This window comes from Ammodytes marinus, assembly GCF_949987685.1.
Source record: "Ammodytes marinus genome assembly, chromosome: 19".
In the NCBI taxonomy this organism is placed as follows: Eukaryota; Metazoa; Chordata; class Actinopteri; order Uranoscopiformes; family Ammodytidae; genus Ammodytes; species Ammodytes marinus.
Genome location: NC_137223.1, coordinates 11751515 through 11774464, shown reverse-complemented (window position 1 = coordinate 11774464; position 22950 = coordinate 11751515). Strand labels below are relative to the sequence as shown.

At 39.4% G+C, this 22950-nt stretch overlaps 1 protein-coding gene across 1 annotated transcript in view; it reads left to right on the top strand.

Moving 5' to 3' along the window:
• Positions 1-22950, top strand: part of ryr3 (ryanodine receptor 3) — a gene marked incomplete at its 5' end in the record, with an annotated part of 127253 nt that overhangs the window by 58739 nt on the left and 45564 nt on the right. The window contains 17 exons of the mRNA XM_080048252.1: positions 374-548; positions 1154-1362; positions 2110-2273; positions 2457-2505; positions 2672-2832; positions 3660-3822; positions 6848-6934; positions 7592-7818; positions 8616-8828; positions 9594-10206; positions 11597-11797; positions 14151-14253; positions 14390-14524; positions 16795-17068; positions 17565-17679; positions 20996-21125; positions 22300-22403. Of these exons, the coding sequence (XP_079904378.1) occupies positions 374-548; positions 1154-1362; positions 2110-2273; positions 2457-2505; positions 2672-2832; positions 3660-3822; positions 6848-6934; positions 7592-7818; positions 8616-8828; positions 9594-10206; positions 11597-11797; positions 14151-14253; positions 14390-14524; positions 16795-17068; positions 17565-17679; positions 20996-21125; positions 22300-22403 (3123 nt within the window). The remainder of the gene's footprint in view (positions 1-373; positions 549-1153; positions 1363-2109; positions 2274-2456; positions 2506-2671; positions 2833-3659; positions 3823-6847; positions 6935-7591; positions 7819-8615; positions 8829-9593; positions 10207-11596; positions 11798-14150; positions 14254-14389; positions 14525-16794; positions 17069-17564; positions 17680-20995; positions 21126-22299; positions 22404-22950) is intronic.

The window sequence follows — 22950 nt, the reverse complement described above, 5'->3', positions numbered from 1 at the left end:
AACAGAACAGAAATAAAAAAAGACAAGAAAAATGACAAAAAAAAGAACGCAAATCTATCCCATGTTCCCGTCCGCCATTATACTTGTGTATTGCTCCCAGAGCTCGTCAATCTTTCAAGTTCAATACAGTTCAACAGTTCCCCAATCCACATTGCCAGCGTTGGTGGATCCAAAACCTCTGTTGTTGATATATATTTTTTTCCCTTGTAGATAATGTCTTAATTGCAGTATTCAAGATATAAACATAACAGGATGATAATTTGGAAGCTTGTTTAGTAGGATTGCTTTAATCAAACGTTTTATAATCGTATACATATGATCGTATACGTTAAACGTGCTGAAAGATTTCATGCGTTTCACTTTTTTCCCTTAGGGTCGACGTATGCATGCAGGCAGCCGCTACTTTGGAGAACCTTGGAAAAAGGGCGATGTGGTCGGTTGCATGATTAACATGGAGGACAAGTCCATGATTTTCACCCTGAACGGAGAGCTCCTGATCACCAGCAAGGGCTCTGAGCTCGGCTTTGCTGACTTTGAGACAGAGGATGGTAAGGGCTCCGTACTGCAGTGAACTGTAGTGCAAATTCATTCATTTATTCTGTGTGTGTTTCTTCCACAGTAACTCTAGGGATGTAACTGGGTTTGTTTGGCGGTTAGCATGAAGCAAGAAAAAGGCTTTGTTAATGGGAATGTGGCTAGGTGGGCCCTTTTTGTTTACATACCCGTTTACTGAGTCAACAAACATTCTCCAGAATCGCTGACTTCACCTTTAAATCAGCAGGAAAAGAAAGTAGAGAGTCATGGTGGAATAAAGTTAATTGATTAAAAGGAGTTTTATAAAAATGTGCTTACATGCGTGACAATATACTGTGTCTTTCAAGCCTGTTGTACTATAATGTGCAGGTGTATTTTTCCTGACTATATAGATTTTATTTTGAAAAGATTATACAGTCACCATAATAATTAAATGTAGCCCTTGGAGGCAGAGTGAAGGCTCACATTGTTAGTTGTAGGGAAACATTAAGTTACTTTTTAATTAGATCGGCAAAGAAAGGTTTTCCAACTTTGTTCAAGGAGGAACCTGTTCGACAGCAACAAGGGATGACAAACCTAGCCCTGTGCGTTAACCCCCCTCCCTTCCTCCCTCCTCCAGGTTTCGTCCCTGTGTGCAGTCTGGGCATGATTCAGATCGGGCGGATGAACCTGGGCAAAGACGCCAGTACTTTTAAATACTACACCATGTATGGTCTACAGGAAGGCTTTGAGCCCTTCGCTGTCAACATGAAGAGAGAGATCACCATGTGGTTCAGCAAGCGCCTGCCCACCTTCATCAACATACCCAAGGACCACCATCATATCGAGGTACAGAGGCATTTGAATTGTTAATTGTTGTGGTTTATGTTTATGGCAACAGGGATTCTCATTCAGGTTTTACTAGTAACATACAGCTTTGATAACCAGTGTCTAAAGCCCGTTTCACACATGCAGCCTTTCCGAGCAATTTGCCAGCATTTTCCCTGGAAGAGGTCATGTGTGAATGGAAGCCAGAATCAATTTAACGGTATATCTGCACCAGCAATTTCCCTGGGAATACTGTAGTGTAAATGGAAGCCAGGAAGGGCCATATACTGTATATAAAAGAGGGAAGGGCACGGAGTTACGTCCCTCTGTCCGTGTTACTACAGACGACGTATTTGATCAGTGATTTGAAGCTTGATCCTTCATCCACAAACGGCAGAACAATAGAGCTCCTCTCTGTCTGTGCAGAGGACCAGTCTGACCGTCAGCTGCCTGCAGCTCGCTCTATACTCTGAACCCTAGATATAATGAACAGTTGTACACTTTGTTACACTGCCACTTCATGTATATTGTCACATTTATGTTTTAAGGTCTCTTTGATATTATTATTATATGAATTACACTCTACGGTTTACCTTTAGTATTTCTTACCTTCGATTGTATTCGTTTTTATTTTATTGTTTTCTATTAAAATTACTTTGGATTACATTTGTCAAATAAAACTTTAAACTTGCTGGTGTTGACTATCAAATTTACACTGTGTATCGATATCCTCCTTTGAATTTCGATTCCCACTGTCACCCCCTTCAGGTGGTAAGGATCGATGGAACAGTAGACAACCCTCCGTGCCTCAAGGTCACCCACAAGACGTTTGGCACCCAGAACAGCAACAATGACATGCTTTACTGTAGACTGAGCATGCCTGTGGACTTCTACTCTGCAGACAGGATACTGGATGAATCACTCAAACTCAGGTCAGACATCAGTGACATCAGTTCAATCATTGTGTTTTGTTTAGTTACGGTAATTTGTTTTTAACTGTTGTAGTAAATATTTTCTGATTGATTGCATGCCTCATTTATTTGCTTTGCCTGGCAAATACATTTTAATGCGTTCTGTTGATTTTATAACTCACAGTTGTGTTTTTGTGTCTACAGCCATCCTCCAAGAGAAGATGGAACTATTGACTATGGGAGCATCACAACTGTAAATCAACAAACATGTTCATATTCAAGGCACCCAACAGATGTTGTTGAGCTCTACTTACTAAGTTTAACCGTGTGTGTGTGTGTGTGTGTGTGTGTGTGTGTGTGTGTGTGTGTGTGTGTGTGTGTGTGTGTGTGTGTGTGTGTGTGTGTGTGTTGTATGGCAGTACTACCACTCAGTGAGAGTGTTTGCAGGACAGGAGCCCGCGTCAGTGTGGGTGGGCTGGGTGACACCGGACTATCATTACCACAGCAAGAACTTCAGCCTCAACAAGACGCGAACAGTCACCGTCACCCTGGGAGACGAGAGGGGCCGCGTCCATGAGAGGCAAGCTAACCCAGCTGTTTAAATATCTAGAGTTTATGAAATATCATGAAACATAGAGAGGCCATTTAGGTAGGGAGAGTCAGCAGATTTGCTTGGTTTTCTCAGGATATTAGGCTGTATCCTGGAATATCAAAATATGTGCCATTAATATAGGGAAGGTCATTTCAGATTGTTTAAAGGCCACAGTTTGAAAGCGGAATATATTTATTGTTGGTAAGATAATACCGTAAGGAAATTCAGTTGTTGCTGTACGAATTTCACAGGTTATGTCTAATTAGCACATCACTGTCGATGAACAAAACATACATTTGCTTATTGTAACTTCCTAAACAACAAATAAAGTTTAACATGTTGGTTAACGTTCACAAGTTATGTATTAATTGTTAGAGCATCAGTAATAATTGTGTCTTGATATTGCTCATTGGATGAGATGCTCATGCAAGAGTTTAAGATAGTGTTTGAGATAGCAAAACTAAAGGTGACCTGAGATTAAACTACCATAAAACTAACACAATACCGGCATCATCATTATTAAAATCGTTTCCTAGTCAACCCTATATTTGACTTACACATTTTAATTAGTATGGTGAACTTACTTACACTCCCAAATTTCTCTTAAGCCATAATTTGAACTTGGAATGGAGGTTGTGTGTGTGACAGAATGAATGTGAATGAGGCAAAAGTCAACACAAATCGAGAAATGTGCCACGCAATGAAAACAATTTATTTAATTCTTCAGTGGTCTTTGATGTCCTGTTAGATTTACTACATTCACATTCAACTATGCATCCCAAGCTCAGCTCAGCTTCATACTTGTGTGTCTGCAGTGTCCAGAGGAGTAACTGCTACATGGTGTGTGGAACAGAGGCAGCCAGCCCGTCCTCCTCCAGCCACTCCAACTCTGACCTGGAGATCGGCTGTCTCATCGACCTGGCCACTGGACTCGTGTCTTTCACTGCCAACGGCAAGGAGCTGGCCACTACCTATCAGGTCAATACGTATTTTAAAATACGAAAATGTTGTTTTTTTAAAATATATGTAGTCCAATGTTGTTCAAGTTAGGTTACTTCTCCTCATCAGAAGTGGAATGTAACAAAGTACATTTACTCAAGTGTTGTGCATCAGTTTAAGGAACTTTATCTGAAACTTTTCCTGTTACTTAAAGGTGAAGTAAGCAATTTATTTATGTTAAAAAACTTTTTAAATCGCTCTTTATTCATACAGTGATCACTTATATAGTGTGCACGTTTCATAAAGCCGATCTCTCAGTCACTCGCTATGCGTGTAATCGGCAAGTAAACTTTTTCGGGGATCCCACTACTGATAACCAATCAGAAGATAGAACGCTACAAACTGGCACCCGTCTCATTGCCAGTGCACATGCAGAGCGACAGATGGGTGAATGTGTATGCACTTACAATGGCGGAGCAGTTAAAAATCCTTTCCAATGTCTGTTTTAATGGTTTTTATCATGTTTTATCACACTTATGGATCCGAGATGATGCTAGATAACGCGCTGCTTGAAGACCGCAGTGCTTTAATGTGGTGACGTGGGGACGAGGGAGGGGACTGCTAAATGCAGTCACTGACAGGAAGTTAGCTAAACTGACCATTCTGCTTACTGAATCTTTAATACTTCTACTCCACTACAATTCAGTGGGAAATATTCTACTTTTTACTCCACTACATTTATCTGATAATTTGAGTTACTTGCTTTACGTATTATACATTTTTGCACACGAAACATGAGAAGATTTTATAAAATATGATATGCTACCCAAGAGTATGTAAGTCTACAAGCACATTTTTATTTATTTTTAAATCCTTAATTGGTAAACAGCCACCCTATTTATCAGCTATGCTCGACTGGAACTCTCAGTCTTTTAATACCCGATCCAGTGAGCTGCTGCTTTTAAAGGTTCCTAGAGCTCATTCTAAGCTGGGAACAACTGCTTTTAGCTATAGTGCCCCCACCTCTTGGAATGCCCTTCAGAGCAACTTCAATATGACCATTCTCCCCATTTTTTCTTCTTTTAAATCTATGATTTCTGATTTTCACCATCACCACTGCATTTGTTTTAACTGAATTAATTTTTTAAGCTCTTTTATTGTAATTCTTTATTTCTTTTGATCTTTTTTATCTTGCTAGGATTTTGTGTTTCTCTGTTTTATTCTGTCACTCTGTTGTTATTGTTGTTGTTGTGTTTGTTGTGCGCTCGTCGGCGTTGTAAATGAGGGGAACCTCAATGCCTTTCGAGTTTGTTTAAATAAAGGTTTTCATTCATTCATTCACATACTGTATGAAACATAGGTTGATTAAAGGGACTCTTACCTTTCTCGCATTTTTACACTTTTTTTGGATTAGTTTAAAATGGTATTAATAAGGTAATTATACTCTAAAATGCAAGACAGACCCACCAGGAGTAAAAACAAACAATGTGTTCAATCTCATAATATTATGTGTAATATCACATGGCCGACAGACCTGTCTGTTTGCGGTCTGCTTCTGTATTGCGCGTCCTCAACTAGAGGGTTTGTTTTGATTCCACGGCAGACAGTAGCGAGTAGCGCCCATTGTAGAAAAGGCCCCAACGTTCATAAGTTAGTGTTGTTATTTCTTACAGTGCGTTAAGATGTGTTTTGTTCAGTGTGGATAGCAGTCAGTTAGGGCCGTGGCGTCAGTCGGACAGAGAGCCTGTTTAGTAAGTCTCCTTTCTCTTCTCCCTCTGTCAGATGTGTGAGCGTGCAGTAAGCGATCATTCCACATGGAAACGTGTTTATCTGAGTTTAAATGTGAATCACCCGTGTGTGAGTATGTACATGCAGTCCCGATCGCTGTTATAATATAGTTTGCATGTTATTAACGGCTGCGATTCGCGGGTCGCAACAGCTGTTGTAACGTCTCCTCACGAGCGGAGTGTAAACCTTTGTTCTTTTCCCGCGATCTATATGCGACTGTGCCTGTGAAAGAAGGAAAATAAAGAGCGAATAAAACCCTACTCCTCCTCTCCTAGTCTCATGCTTATAATCTGACGCCTTTGGCCATAAGTGGTGTTCTGGCCGACACCTCTGAAGTGAAACCAGTGATACAAGCATGGAATGAGGGGGTGGGGCATTGGAGGGAGGGGTGATGGTATGATAGTGCTGTAATTTTCAATTGCAGGATCGGTAAGAGTCCCTTTAATCGATCGAACTTGATTTAAAAAATATAATTCTTGACTATTTTTTAATTTCAGTCATTTCTAATTGAAAAATCCAAAACATTTCACAGCTTCTCATATTCAGGATTTGCTGATTATACCGAGCAAACAATCAATCTAAGAATGCAAAACTATTTCCTCCATCTCTGCCCCTCGTATTTTATCTGTGTGCTTGCTCTCAAAAGATCTTCCCTTCAGGTAACGTGAACAAATTTGCACTGCGGGAAATTAGGCCTTCGGAAAGGCACTTGGGAAAAATACAGCAGAATTCTCATCCGTTTCCACTAGCGCAGTTTTAACACAGACAGTCATAGAATACGTGACTAGACATTCAAATGACGCCTTGAGAATCGAGGTGATCAAGTATTGTTGTCCTCTTTCTCTGTGATATTCTTTCCCGTTGTTTTCTTGATTTGATTGTGAATTGGCATGTTTAAATAAGGGTAAGCTTTATGTGGGAAGCAAGAGGCTTTTACCCTGATTAAAAGCTTCCTGTGTTTTTTTTTTGTCTCCGATGGCTGTCATCAACTGATACTCATTTAACTCCCATTTCAAACACCAGCTAATCCAAAGGCTTAGAGGCTTTAAGCTGTCTGACATTTGTTGAATTTGCCTCTGGAATAAATACAAGAGAAGCATCATTTTAATGATCTTATGGTTTTAGCTTCCACTTAGATTTTAGTTCAAGAAATATCTGACTAAATATCCATCATGCAGTGTTGCAGCACCTTTGTTTTAATTTCGGTGCGTTACTAAATCCTATGTATCCAAGTTTAAATCTATGACATGGATGACCAACCTTTGTTTGTTTTCAGGTGGAGCCAAATACCAAGCTGTTCCCAGCTGTGTTTGTACAGCCCACTAGTGCAAACCTCTTCCAGTTTGAATTTGTCAAGATCAAGGTTTGTCTTTTTTTCAGTCGAACAATAAGCAATGCTTGAACATGATATGGTTTTGTAATAATGGATACTTGTATAACCAGAACAAGTAGAACGTGTTAAAAATTGTAATCTTGTTAATTAACTGAAGGACCTCCCTCGATGATTCATCTCAAGGGGTTTTTCCTTTTAATAAACACTAACTTGCACTCAAGTACAGCTAACCTCATTTAAAGTCATTAATAGATCATTTCTCATTAATTGTTATTTATTTCTAATGTCATTAACTGTCATCACTGACCCAAATTGTAACTATGACCCGAATTGGACGTTTTTGCTGTCATTAATTATTAGGCTTTGTCTGCAATTGGCATCGCAGTCATTTGAATAAAAATATGATGAATACTTTTTCTAATATATATATATATATATATATATACACATATAAACAAATCTTGATCTGAAGTAAGAAGCAGTTAAACTTTTAAGACTATTTTGTTCCAGCATTCCTCAGTGTCTTCATATATTTAAATAACTTATAGCCTAAGTATTTATTTTTTCTAGAAAATGTTAAATTAATTGTAAATTAAGCCAAAAACTGGGTCCATCACTGAATTAAATTTGTTTCCCTCCATTGAATATAGTAATTCTTCTTTCAAATAACTTAATGTCCTCTCCCAGGATGCCATGCCTCTCTCATCGGCCATATTTAAGAGTGAGCACAGGAACCCGGTGCCTCAGTGTCCGCCCAGGCTGGATGTGCAGACCATCGTAGCCGTGCTGTGGAGCCGAATGCCAAACACCTTTGTTAACGTGGAGACGGCTCGGGTCAGCGAGAGGCACGGCTGGGTGGTGCAGTGTCTTGAACCACTGCAGATGATGGCCGTACACATACCTGAGGAGAACAGGTCTGCAATAAGGATGTGATTTAGACAGAAAGTGAAGTAGGGTTACTTAGTAGATGCACTGTAAACACCTTCGCTGGCAGCATAGCACCTCGTCAGTCCCACAATGTTATGTTGACGTTTGAATCATCTGGAAACATCCCTTATGGATTTACTGAAGGAGTCAGGAGAATCTGGAGAATGCTTTTCAAAATTCATTATCTGTCCATACTGGCCGTGCGCTGAAAGAAATCATGTGTTAATACACAGCCGAGGCTCTGTAAACTGGCATGTAAAAAAAGGGTATGTAAACAAAAGGAGTCCACCATAGCTACCAACATGCTTGTTTACAGCCTAGGCTGTGTATTTACACTGGATTCTCAGCTCACACCCAGTACGGACAGGTAGAGGATTGTGAGGAGATATCCACTGATTTTGACAATAAGCGTTCTCCAGAATCACTGACTCCACATTTTTAATTGATTAGCACGATCATCACACAATAGTTTAGATGATCATGATCAATAGTCTTGCATACCATGAATAACATTGTTTAGGCAAATATTGTCAATATTAAGACCACATTTTCTCACAAACTTGTTTGCTTAAATCCAATACTCTTAACGCTGACCTGATAAAAAGACAATCTTTATGTATCAAAGCATTACAATGGATTGCTTTCATGTTGTAAGTGTTGCTAAATGTTGAACAGTAAAACTGTTGTATCGTGTCAAAGCATCTATCTTCATATTGCCGTGTTCATTTGGTAGAAACAATGAGTGGCTTGTGCACCATTAACCTTTTCTTGTCCTGCTTTCTAGGTGCTTAGACATCCTGGAGTTATCTGAGGATGAAGACCTGAAGAAGTTCCACTACCACACACTGAAGCTGTACTGTGCCCTGTGCGCCCTGGGAAACACACGCGTTGCTCACGCCCTCTGCAGCCACTTGGACCAATCACAGCTCCTCTACACCATCGATAACCAGTACCTCTCTGGCATGCTAAGAGAGGGCTTCTACAACGTCCTCATCAGGTGTGGTAGTGGCATTTCGTTTGAATATAGCATAATCGGAGTATGTTTTTTCACTGTGATTAATGATTTTTCTTTTATTAATCTTTGACAGAAATTGTAGTGTGCAATATAATAAATACTGTTGCCAATGATACAATATGAAAACAAATGAATAACTAGCTTTCATGTGGGCTAAAATAAAAAAATAAAGTTGGAATCAAAGAATTGAATGAAGAACACATATAACTTCAACTTCAGCTATGTTAACTTTTAAAGTGATGGCGCAGTATCATAGATAGTATATACAGTACACAAGACCGAGAAGTCAGTTCATATGGTGAATCTTAACAACACCTCTGTGTTGTATTTGTGATTTAATTGAATCTCTCTTTTCTTCATATATGTCTATACAATCTCGAACACTCAGACAGACTTAAATTGGGATAAATTAAACTTTTTGAATGTCACGTGCTATTTTCAAGTAATCACGGTAATATCCATTAGTGCAGGGTGTAAACTTTCCTGCATAGTGAGACTTTTGTTTTCAAACTGTGAATGTGGGCTTTAAAGAGCACACTCAACTCTGAGTAATTGTTATTGATCACACAGCCCTGTAACTTCCAACAGATATATATGGTTATTTTGTGTTATGGGGCTCCGGAATATTCAAATTGCACATTTATACTATTAAGGGAAATACAAACCTAGAAAACAGATATGTATAATGGTCAATGCCTTTCAGATGTGTGCCCTAATTAAACCTGACTCTTTTTTTCCTTTTGCCAGCATCCATCTCGAGACAGCTAAGGAGTCCCGCCTGATGATGAACAACGAGTTCATCATCCCCGTGACCCCGGAGACCCGCTCCATCAAGCTGTTCCCTGATGAGTCCAAGACGCACTCGCTGCCCGGCGTGGGCCTCAGCACCTCCCTCAAACCCAGGGTTCATTTCTCCCCCGTGGGCATCATCAACACCAAGCACCACCAGTACCTCCACAGCCCGCAGATCCCCCTGGGTATCCTCAAAGAGAAAGCCATCAGCATGATTACCGAGGCCGTACAAGGCGGAGGACCACACATACGGGACCCTGTGGGAGGTAGTGTGCAGTACCAGTTCGTCCCCATCCTGAAGCTTATTGGTACACTGTTGATTATGGGGGTCCTGACCAGTGAGGAGGTGAGCCTGATCCTGCTCTTGATCGACCCCAACGTGTTCGGAGAGGCCAATGAGGGAGAGGAGGTGAAGGGGGACGAGGTGGCTATCGCTGGGGGGGAGAAGGAGGAAGTGAGCAAGAACGAGGAGAAAGCCGTGGAGGCTGGAGAGGAAGAGACCAAGGACAGCAAGCCGGTGGCCAAAGGGCTGCTGGAGAAGTCGCTGCCCGAGTCGGTCAAACACCAGGTGATGAAAATTATCATTAAAGAAATGCAAACACGTTTAGCAATTTAAAGGCATACTAGGTCATCTCCAGCGAACACATAGCAAACGATTGTTTATCTTTATACTAACTGTGTTAATATTTGATGCTCAGAGCGAGAGCCCAGCCCGTTCCCGAAACATCAATTTGGCAACGTTCTGGACGCCGATGGTATAAACATAAACATTTGCTGGCTCTGAGCCAGGCTTTATAGATCGCCGTTAGCGGAGTCGTGCTGTGCGTAAACACGCAACTTCTTTTCAGTGTGCACACCAGCGCTAGCTGATGGTGAGTAGATATTAGATGATTGTAACAAAACGTGTTCTAGATTAGATTACCTAGTATGCCTTTAAAGGTCGAGTAAGCGATTCTTAAGAATGCTTGTTGTCAAAATAAAAAATTTAATATCTCCTCATGATCCACTATCTGTCCATTATGTTAGTGCACTCAAAAAGTCTGATGTTAAAACACAGTCTAGGCTCTGTATACTGGTATGTCAACAAAGCGTATGTAACAAACAAAGGGGGCCCACCGTAGATAGCAACATGTCCGTTTACAGAGCCTAGGCCGTGTATTAACACACGATTGTTTCCCCCAAGTGCTGTACGGACAGGTGATGGTTCGTGAGGAGATATTCACTGATTATGACAAAAAGTGATTATGTAAACAAATGTTCTTCTGAATTGCTGACTCCACCTTTTAAATGTGAGATGTTAAACTGCCTATCAGTTTATATGCCATGGTTTTAATTTAATTCAAATTGTGCCCATTGTCTTTTACATTTGATTCGGAACGCTGCCTCTTCGTTTGTCAGCAATTCTGAGCTCTTTTGATTAATCTCATGAGAAGTAACTGCATCTGCATGAGTGCGAAGGAAGAAGGTGTTTGCATGCTAATGTTCCTATCAATCACAAGCAGCCCAAAGTGCTGTAGACATTTAAACTAAATCATCACAGCTTTAATCTTGACATATTCTATCATTTGTAATGGTAATAAAAAAAAGACAACATCATTCGAACCAGACACAGAAGTTAATGAAACTTCTGGTGCATGTATTAACCGTTAATGAATGCTTAGGTAATGCATTTGACAGTTAGTAAATGTGTAGTTAATACCTATTAAGCAGTAACTTAATCTTAAAATGTTGTACCTAACGGTTAATTAATGCTTGGTTAACTAATGTTTAGTTTAATCATAACAATTCATTAATGCTTAGTTAATGATGCTTATTAAGCAATAACTTATAAAACATTAACTTACCATAATTAAAGTACCCATATTATAAAGTGTTACCAAACTTTTACTTGTAAATGTGCTGTTGATGCCATACCTGCTGATCTAATGTCTTTGAACTGGGTTCTGGATTCCTGTCAGATGTGTGAGCTGCTGCACTACTTCTGTGACTGTGAGCTGAAGCAGCGCATCGAGGCCATCGTGTCCTTCTCCGACAGCTTCGTGTCCAAGCTGCAGTTCAACCAGAAGTTCCGCTACAACGAGCTAATGCTGGCGTTCAACATGTCGGCCGCCGTCACTGCCAAGAAGACTAAGGAGTTCCGTTCACCGCCACATGAGCAGGTACGTACAGCTGCACTACAGCGGTCAAACAGCGAATGAGAAATTGTTCTACATCCTTTTTGAGATATGATCTATGTTTGAGGTTTGATATTGGAATAAAAACCTCAGGATGTTCACCTGAGCCTTCGGATGGAAAATAAAATCAATAACCTTGTTGACTACAACAGCGGCAGAAGCAGAGACTGGAGCACAGGGTTCTTTGCACTTCTCCAAGTTCCTTTTTTAACTTTATTTGCAGCTGGTAAAGGTAAATTATTGTATGTGAGGCTAAATTGAACTTGGAGCAATGTCACTATGAATTGACATCGAGAGAATTGCTAATCCCAAAGGGGGAATTTACGTTACACTGCGTTCGACTTTTTGGAAATTCAAGTAAATTAAGAGTTCACCTTGAAATATTTACAAAGTTAAGTGCAGAAAAAACACAAACCAGTTTAAAAAGATTGGAGAAAAAAAAAGTTTGACCAGGATATACAGTAGATGCTGCCAGGAAAGCCTAAATTAAACCAGCAAACCACCGAGCATTCTGAGCTCTCTGAAGCTTTCAGACCAAAATATCCCCCTGAGGGTTCATACGCTCAGCAGATGTTGTTTTTTCACTTTTGAGAGGTCAGACTCGGGTTTCGTTGTAATTAGAGCAGTGGTCAGTCCGGGGGCAAAATGTATTTTGTTACCACTATTGTTCAATTGGATCCACAATTTGTTAGTTGGTCCATAATTTTTTATTATATTAAATGTTATTAAAATATAAGGTAATATTAGCTGATATATTGATCTAGCTCTTCTTTTATGTCATATGTATGCACTGTTTATACTGGGCATACTGTACAAGAAAAAGTTGGACGAACTGGCATTCTATTATAATTTTAAGGTGGAGTCTGTGATTATGGGGAATGCTTGTTGGAGCAGATCGTGAGGAGATACTCACTGATTTGGACAACAAGTCTTCTCCAGAATCGCTGACTCCACCTTTTAAATGTTGGACAATCAAAACACTTCAAAATCAATGGATTTCTCTGTTCTCATTTGAAAGATATATATTTGGTTTCCTGCTTTCTGCTGTTTTAAAATGTAAAAAGCCTAGTTGGAAAGAGTTGAAATACGTGTTGAACTGTAATCATTGGGTCTAGCTGCCTAGTTGCACTATATAACACAAACTGATGTGAATTCATGGATCACAGTGCTCTCCACCACATGCTTTCAATGTTCCTCCAGCTCAGTGTGCAATAACTGCGTCAGCACACTGAAGCGCCGGGGGCTCAGATGTTTCTACCTAATGAGTATCGGCTCCATTTTAACATCCATCTTGTAGAGTTTTTCAAAGCCAGAGTAGAGAGGAAAAGAGAAGTACAACGTTATTTTTTCTGACCACTAGTTAGACATTCCTGGTCTGCACGACTGCAAATATTTTACTTTTTTATTGAGCTGTAACACCCTTGAACTTAAGCATAGCCCGACAGCTGCCCTCTATAAAATATGTAGCATAGTGGTCCAGCAGCAGGTGTATACTGTAGGAATCACTGTATGCCCCTCCCATGGTTTATTAAAAAGCTCTGCCAGAAATAGACATCAGAAAAGCCTAAATTTGACTTTGCATTTGCTTAGCCCGTGGAAGCATCTCATGTATATTTAGTCTGTTTTATAGTTAGCTTCCGACATACAGCAAACACAGCAGATGTGTTTAGCTATTTAGAATAATTTATCATGAATGTTATTTCAAACTCATGTCATCAAGAATAACTTTATAGATATTCATTTTCACTTGTCATTGGATTTGATATACTGCTTAAGACTATTTCTTTCCGCATTGATCGCACAGATGCTATCTGAAAAGCACATGTGTGAGCACTCACTTCAGGAGCATACAATACTCGAGCATTTCTTGATCATTTCTGCATCCCACTCCTCGTCCCTCCTGCTGTCTATAACTATATTTTTAGATTCCCTTTCTCTCCCTCTGCTCTTGTAAGCTCAAAGGTGGAGTCACCGATTCTGATCTAAAGCACCTTCTGTACAAATCGGTTAATATCTCCTCACCGTCCACTACCTGTCTTACTGTGTGTGTGAAATAAAAAAAAAGCCTGGTGTTTATACACAGCCCAGGCTCTGTATATGTAAACAAAAGTACTCTCCAACCAATCAGCTACATGCAGCGTTCTTGACACAAGTAGTGTTGACACTATTGGACAGGTAGTTAGTGATGACAGCGGTTGCCAGGCAAGGTGCGTCTGGGGGCGGAGCCTCTGAAGGAACAAGAAGGGAGGGGTCTATTTGTTTCGGTGGTCAGTCAAAATATCAACAAGCATTCCCCAGAATGGTTACCTTTTAATATTTAGTTTTTCTTCTTTTGCAGATCAACATCCTGTTGAATTTCAGTGCCGGGGAAGACTGCCCCTGTCCAGAGGACATCCAGGAACAACTCAACTTATTCCATGAAGAGTTGCGACTACACTGTGGTAGAGTCAAACTTAGCCCCTTTTAGCATTGTTGCATTGTTACCATTACCAAGAACTTTCTACACATTTAAGTAGTGGTGATAACATGTGAACTAAAGTTGTGAAATTCTTACGGAAATGTGTTTCCCCCTTGAAGGAATTCCCATCGAGGAGGAAGATGAAGAGCAGGACACTTCGATAAAAGGCCGTCTTCTGGCTTTAGTCTACAAGATCAAAGGTCCACCTCAAAAGGCAGAGGCAGAGCCCACAGAGACGGAGCAGGCTGCACCCAGTGAGTAACCGTGATCACGAAAGAATGGAAATAAAATCTCAAACGAAAAAAAGGTCACACACAGAGAGAAATTAAGTGATTTTAAAAACTGGTAAAAGCTCAACTAAAGGCAATATCCAAGCACAGTGTCAAGATTATTCAAGCATTTCAAGAGGAGAGAAAACCATACCTATAAACTCATATTTCATATCAAATCTTTTCAAATGACATTGGTCAATACTTGGATTCTAATTTTTTTTACGATGTTCCAAATAGCAGTGAAGCACTCACTAAGATCAATTCAACTTTTATCACATCTCAGTGGATTTCTGTGTTGTTGCGTAACATGTCATCAATATTGATTTATATTTAAAGGCTTGCTCGAAAGCCAGTGAGCTGTAAGAAGTTCTAAAATATGTCATCCTTTTTTGATGTATCACATTTCTCTTTAAACATCATGTTGGCATTGAAACACCCTGAAATAGGAACATATTTATCCATTCCTACAGGTTTACCAAGTTCTTTGCTTCAACCTGGGGTCATTGGTTTCAATATTCTTTCCTACTCCTATTTGTGAAAGTGCACCTATGTCCTGTTTCAAATACAAGAAGACTAATGGACAGGCTCTGTGAGAGTCTTCTATAAATTTTAATGCCTGTTCCAGCCACTTCACACCTAGCCTGCATTATTAAAAAGCTTCATGAGTGGACAGATTCAAGATGATTCTGAGCTGCAGTACTCTTTATATATCATATTAAGATCATACTGCAGTAGTAGTGTCATTTCTTGAACATGTAAATGTTATCTCAATGTCTACTCTTTAAATATAGCAATATTTATCTCAGTATATAATCTGAAAAACACCAGAATTAATCAAACCACTTTACGAAGGCTTTCATATTATAATAATTACTATACATGTATCATTCAGTGTTACAAAAAGATTTTAAAAAGCTATAAATTCTTCTCAAAATCTGACTCCAGCTGAGACTTTGGTCTTATTTTGTGCACTTTTTAAATGCCAGATGTTATAACGCATTCCAATTTAATTTTGGAATACTTTATGGTGTTTACCATGCTTGAAAATTCTCCCATTTTTACTCTAAGACCACATGTTAATAAAATGTATAGACGTGATACTTTTTGGGGCAGGTACATCATACAGTTTAGAAACCCATGCACAGACTGTGTGATTATTTGCAAATATGGTTGTTTTGTGTGTGTTTGCAGAGCAGATGTGAATCTCTGATAATATCACCTTCAGGGCAGTACCTTCCCTCCCTCTCTCTCTCAGTATCCGTCTCATCTCTCATTAGGATTCTGCTTGAATACAACCCAATTTCTGCTACAGATGTTGGGCTGTTTGACTTAAACACTTGAAGTTCAGGAACGCTTCCGAATAACAATGTTATCTTTTGGAGAGCTGCAGCCCTAAGCTACAGCTTCTTCATTTATCACCAGAGTTCACTGAGTTCCTCTGTAGCTGTGCCCAGTTTTGTTGTTGCTAAGATTAAAGCTTGATTTAACGTAAAAAAAAAAACAGTTTAAAAATATCACCTAGACTTTACACAAAACATTCCTTTTGTGCTCCAATATAAATATGAAGAAATGTGTATTATAAGGCAGGCCCTTTTTTTCAATTTTTCCTAATGAAAAGCTCAATATTTGAAATGATAAATAAAAGTCAATTATACAAGGGCACAGAGAACCATTCATCGGAGTGGCACGCCCTACAATATTCAATGAGTTACAGCTTGTTCAAAATGACAGGATGATGCTGTTTATTGCTGCTACTGCATTTGTACGCATAAAACAAAGTCTTACAGTGCTTTACAGTGGGTTTAAGTTATTGCTTTGCTGTCCAGTCACAAGTTAACTTTTTGGCAGTTTTTACCTGCCGTAGGCTGCTGTATTACAGGGAGTTCATAGCTGGTGAACTTAGTGGAACATTTAGAAATTACAATGTTGTGTTCACAGCTTGCAAAAGTGAGTGAAATATCAGTTATTGCAACCTCAATCAATGAGACTGGTTGTATAATGCTAAGGGAAACAGAAAAGGATGTTATTTATTGAAGCTAACACCTACATTCAGAAACATACAACCAAATGTGCCAATCTATTTCCAGTTCCAATAGCCATCAACACATATGACATTGCCTGTTACCCTAAAAAAAACTGTTACTCTTCTAGTGGTGGTGAGTTGTGGTGGTGGCACCATTAGCACTATAACTTCACCACCACTATAACTTTCATTATACAGCATGTGGATTCTAAATTCTCTTTTTCTCCAGCCAACCTGAAGGAGCTGATCTCCCAGACCATCACAAGCTGGGCTCAGGAGTCCCACATCCAGGACCCGGAGCTGGTCAGAGTGATGTTCAGCCTGTTACGGAGGCAGTACGACGGGATCGGGGAGTTGCTGCGAGCCATGAAGAAATCCTACACCATCAGCGCAGCCTCTGTGCAGGACGCCATCAACCTGCTGGCCTCTCTGGGTCAGATCAGGTCTCTGCTGTCCGTACGCATGGGCAAAGAGGAGGAGAAACTCATGATCGATGGACTGGGGTAAGAACATTCTACTGAAAACGCAGTGACGCCTCTCTTACTTGCTCTTAAAGGTGGACGTCAAGAGCGAAATCAAATCGCTAATACAAAGCCTAGGCGCTATAAACTGGAATGTAACATACGGTATATAAACAAAGGGGGCCCAGTAGCTAGCAACATGTCATTTACAGAGCTTAGGCTATGTATAAACACTGGATTTTTTTTAGAGCACACATAGTACTTACAGGTACAACAACAAGCTTTTTCCAGAATCACGGACTCCACCTTTTAAGTTGCTTTATTGCAACGGTAATTGTAATGTAAATAAAACCGTCATTATTACAACAATCTTCCTCGTTGCATATGGCTACTTACTCAAATACTTTTTGTATTCAAGTCAAGCAGTGTTGTGTATGTGTAGTGTATTCACAAAATGTGCTGAATATTGCCCACAAAAGAGTTAGGATGTACAATATATACTGACCTTCATAAATCACTTTTTTTTTTGTGTTTCCAGCGACATCATGAATAACAAGGTTTTCTACCAACATCCCAACCTGATGAGAGTGTTGGGCATGCACGAGACTGTCATGGAGGTCATGGTCAATGTGCTGGGAGGAGACAAGTCACAGGTAAGAACACACATGCTGACATTTTGAGATTTTGAGGCTAGGATATACTGTTTTAGCTGTTGTCAGCCCAAAACCAGGGTTCTATTTCAGGAAGCAGGGTTAACAAACTCTGAGTTCAACCCTCCACTCTGAGTTGACCAACTCTGAGATGAGCAACCTTGGTTTATCGGTTTCTGAACAGTGGATCAGCGTTGAGTCAGTTTGTCAGCTCTGAGTGTGCTCACTCTGGGTTGAGCATGTGCGTAAAAGCCATCGTCAATGGATCGCTGATAGGAGAAACAAATGCTTGATCCTCCCACTTCTCCACTTCCCCACTCCTCCCACTGGAGTGAGAAATATTAATGAATGAACAATATGATACGGAGAAGAAATAACGGGGATATAATATCATATATAAGGGATGGGGCCGATCCAATATCAGTATCGGGTCCGATATGGCTGCAATCTACGATAATCGGACTGACAACTAAAATAAAATTAAAATCTTAATTATTTTAACTGTGATAGAAATTTAAATTTTAAACCAATAGCTATGGGATGAAGCACACATTACTATAAGAACTAAGCAATTCAAAAGTTGAGTTCTGATGTTCTTCTGCAGTCAAACAGTTCAAAGCAGATAAGATAAACCTTGTTGCATTTTTGAATGTTTGTTGCTCTTTTGAATTAGAATTGCTGTGTTGCTTAAGCTTTCCTAACCTTACACATAACATCACCACCAACAAGGAAATGTAAAATAATTATTATGATATCGGACAGTATCGGACAGTATCGGACTGAAAAATAGTGGATCGGTGCATCTCTAATTATATCAGAACTTTTTCTTTCAAGATAATAATTATGCTTCGCTATGAGAAAAGCAGCAGTAGGAGCTGGCACGGCACACAATTGCTTACAGCGTAGCCTATCATATATGCTGTATATAAAATGGTAAGCGGTTCCTAAATCACGTGCAGTAAACAGACTGTCGCTGCTCTTATATGGGGAAATACTTTAACGTCAGGTGACAGTTTTAATTGACGAAGAGCCTGATTGATTTATAACCAAATCCATGTTCCTCAGCAAGTGATCACAGTTTAAATCTTTACATAATTCTATATTCATATTTAACAAGGCTTGTTTGTCTGGGAACATCACACAAGTGAACAGTAACGATCGCGTACAGCGTCACATTTCAGACTGACAGAAAATCTGCTCAGTGTCATAGATGTTTGAAAACATACATTAATAAAAAAGAATGAGATGCAACACAGATAATTCATCTGAATGTAGAACATGTTCACGGTGTGTTAGGTGGCCGCCTATATGAACGACATGAGGGCTGAGAATACTGATCAGATAACTGATCGATCAAACATAAAATCATCAGGAAATTATAAAATCATCCCGATGGAAATGATTTATTTAGTTTCAAACTGCTCAGGCACACACTTTAACTGACAACATACTCTCTTTTCGAGTGCCAAGATAGTTGGCATTTTCTTGGCTCCTTCTAAATTTGATAACATTTCAAGAGCTAGAAGAAACTTTAAAGCGTCACCCTGAATTTTTCACCACTGGTGACGTTATGCTATTTTTTTTGTGAGTGGATCCTTTGCACACATACGAGGTGTGGATGACATGATACATATTACAGTCAACGGTTTCAGCTATGTGCCAAATAATGCAGGAAAGAGGAATATTGCTGCAAGTAATAAATGTCCAAAAATATTTGATATTCGATGTGTTGAATATTTTAATTACAAGGAAAATATATCAACCACGTTTTTTAGACTACAAGGATACACAAACACAATGCATTTTGGTGAATAACACTAAATAACTATGTGATTTGTTTGAAATTCATAATGAATGAGATGTTTGATCGTAACCATTATTTACATATAATTATTTGAATAGCACCTTTCATGCACCAAAGGCAGCTCAAAGTGCTTTACAATAATACAATTGCAATAATAAGCTTCCCATTAAAAAAGACATAGAAGACCATAGACATGACTATTTAAAAGGAAGTTAAATAGAGTAGAATGTGCTAAGTGTTGTAAAGAAAGCAAGGCAATAAAAAGATCAGCTAAATAAAAGATACTACACATTTTAGTTTCCCATTTATATCCACAGCTTTGCTCTGGGACTATGTGATTGAAAAGCGTTGACAGAGGCTTAACAATTTATACTTACTAGCTTGTATACTGATCTAAGGAAATAAATGTTATCCTGAGAAGGTTGGAGTAAGCCAAGATGAGCAACTTTAATTCTCAGAAAAACCACAAGAGTAATGGGAGAGCGCCGATGAGTAAACTAGGCCTAGAAGGGTCTTAGTGATGTCAGAGGGGGGTCTCTGAAGCCTGGCCTTTTTTGGGGTCGGTGCTGACAGAAGTTGGATGAGATGATTGTGATTTAATGTCAGCGCCGGTGCCAAGCAGGGATTGAACCTAAGACAGAAAGACCGCAGGGGGAGACATTCAGAGCCTTCAAATCTGACTCTGGCAGTCCGATCACGCACTCTCACACATAAATTCAAGACCACTTTACTGCCACTTGATATGTGCACTCCGCTTGCTGTGGCCATATAAAGTGGAAGCACACACAGCTTGTCTGTCACGTTAGCAGTATCTACTTGGATTATCTCAAATGTTGTTTTAGTCATGGCATGATATTGAATCAAAGCATGATGTAGGTGGGGGATGGATTTTCTAGGCACTTCCTTGCTCGAAAAATTATTTAATTATTTTTCCACAATGATGACTCTTGTACATCATCTTATTATCATCTGGGAGCAGCCTGTGTCATTATCAATCAAGAAAAAACTTGCTGGTTGAATAAAAGTAAGTTAAAGTCAAAATTTGCCATGACTGTATAAGACTCTGCATGAGCTCCTGCAAGCTGCTTCTTTGGGGAATTGCTGGATATCATCTTCAGAAATGTTTTCCTGTCTGGAGAGAGTTTTGGTTAAGGATTATAATATGACATTGTGTAACTATATAATCAAGTTAATTTGGGTAATCAGGGACAGAATTAATTGGTGGTTTAAAAAAAAGTAGATAATTTACATTCCTTTTGTTAATATTTGGAAAATAAGTTGCCAACTCTTATGTCACATTATATAAAGAAATATTATTATAAATACTATTATAAACTATCCTTTATTATATAAATGGATATATTTACCTCAAAACATTATGCTCAATATGTAAAATACTGCACTGCATATAAGGGCCTTTGTCCTGTCCACACTTCTTTTTTGCCTGAAAATGTCAATTCAAATAAAGTGAGTGTCTGAATGCGGCATCTGTTTTTTTATTTGTGTGCACAGGAGATCGCCTTCCCCAAGATGGTGGCCAGCTGTTGTCGCTTCTTGTGCTACTTCTGTCGCATCAGCCGGCAGAACCAGAAAGCCATGTTTGACCACCTGAGCTACCTGCTGGAGAACAGCAGTGTCGGCCTGGGTGAGTACTGCTGCACTTTACAAAAATGAGATCATCTACTTCTCTCCTAATCTCTACTGACAATTGCCTTGCAGCGTTTTCTATCACAGTTAGGTACATCATCCGGAGAGAGAGGGAGACAGGTGTTTTAAAATGTATGGCACATTTTAGATATGAGTAATGAGTAAAAGGTGCTAGAAACTTTCAGAGGAGAAAGTTATATAATCAGAAAGGAAATTAAAGATCCCATTGTTCTGCCTTCAACGATGCAAAAACATTTACTGAAACCAATTTTTACCACTTGCGCAAAAGTCTGTCTGTGCTTTAATTAGCGCAGACACAAACCTATTGCCTACATTATGCCAGGGTATCAGTTTGAGAGGGTGAGTGATGGCAGCTGCTATAGAGAGGAGACTAGTCGAGGGGGCGGCAGGGAGGGATGGGGGTTATTTAGTCATGCAGGGCAGGACTGATGAGTCACTGGGCCCTGGCTGATGCTGCTGCTATAAACTAAAGCAGATTTTGAGAGAAGCGGGGAGTTTCACATGATGTGGAGAGGTGAAATTAAAGCAAACAGTTTATGTCTAACATGAAACATTTCGTGTTTGCCTACTCATAAATCACATGCGTGAATGTGATGGTGCTATGAGAGCCGATGCATTTAAAATGATGTATATTTTCAACATGAACCTCCAGTGTATACTGTATATACTTTACCAATCCCTTTCTGAGAAAAACCTGGTACCTGGTCGGAATATTCATAATTCTTTTTGAAACAATTAAATTTTTATTTGAATACTTTGTACACAGTTCTTACAGACTTTATATCTATGCGTATGTGTATATATTAAAAGTACAAACGTGCATGTAGCCAGAAAATAGAAAAAAAGTTTGGTGCAGTGATCCACCTGCCCTACAACAGTTTTCACAATTGAGTTTTGGCGTGTATGCGCCCACTGTGAATGCAATCAATAATGTGGGCAGGCAGTGTGTCTGTACACACCATACGTTCAGTAACTTGAATGTAGGAATATCTGCACATCATCAGTGTATTTTGTTTAGATTTTTGCTTTTATAGGTTGGTATTGAAGATATATCAACTACAGTAGCCTATAGTATGTAGATAGACTGCCCCCTGTTGACAAATGTCAACTTTTCTTTGCCTGTAACTCTGTGTGTTTGCGTGTGTGTCTAGCCTCTGAAGCTATGCGAGGCTCCACTCCGCTGGACGTTGCAGCATCCTCAGTGATGGACAACAACGGCCTGGCTCTGGCCCTGGAGGAGCCCGATCTGGAAAAGGTTTGTTATATCAGCACCGTAGTGAAAAACATGTTTGACAGCCACTATATAACTGAGGCAGACCTTTGTGTGTTAATACACCATTATTGATCCTCAAACCATTATAATAACATGTCAATTCAGTGAAAATATTTCTGCTCATAATACAACTTGAATATCTGCTTGTATTTGTAGCTGGTTTATGTTTACGTCACTAACTTATGTTCTTGGTATATATTGCTACAGAGAGCTCCATTGAAAAGACACAAGATGGCTGTGATAAGCTCAGCCATAAAGCAATGATTAGTAGCAGTATGAAAGTAATCGTTGTTGTTGCAGACTTTCTATAGTGTGAAATTCTATTTAGGGCATGTTCAATTATAATTTGAATCAAATTAAACTTAAGATGCAGAGATACGAACACCAGTTCACTTTGTATTAGGAGTACATTTAGTTTGATGTTGGTTCACTGAAACAACCTTTTCTTATTAGGATATTACTCTTATTGGTGTTATGTCCTTCACCTGTTGCACAATTAACCTCTTTGTGTGAAGACTTATTATTACGT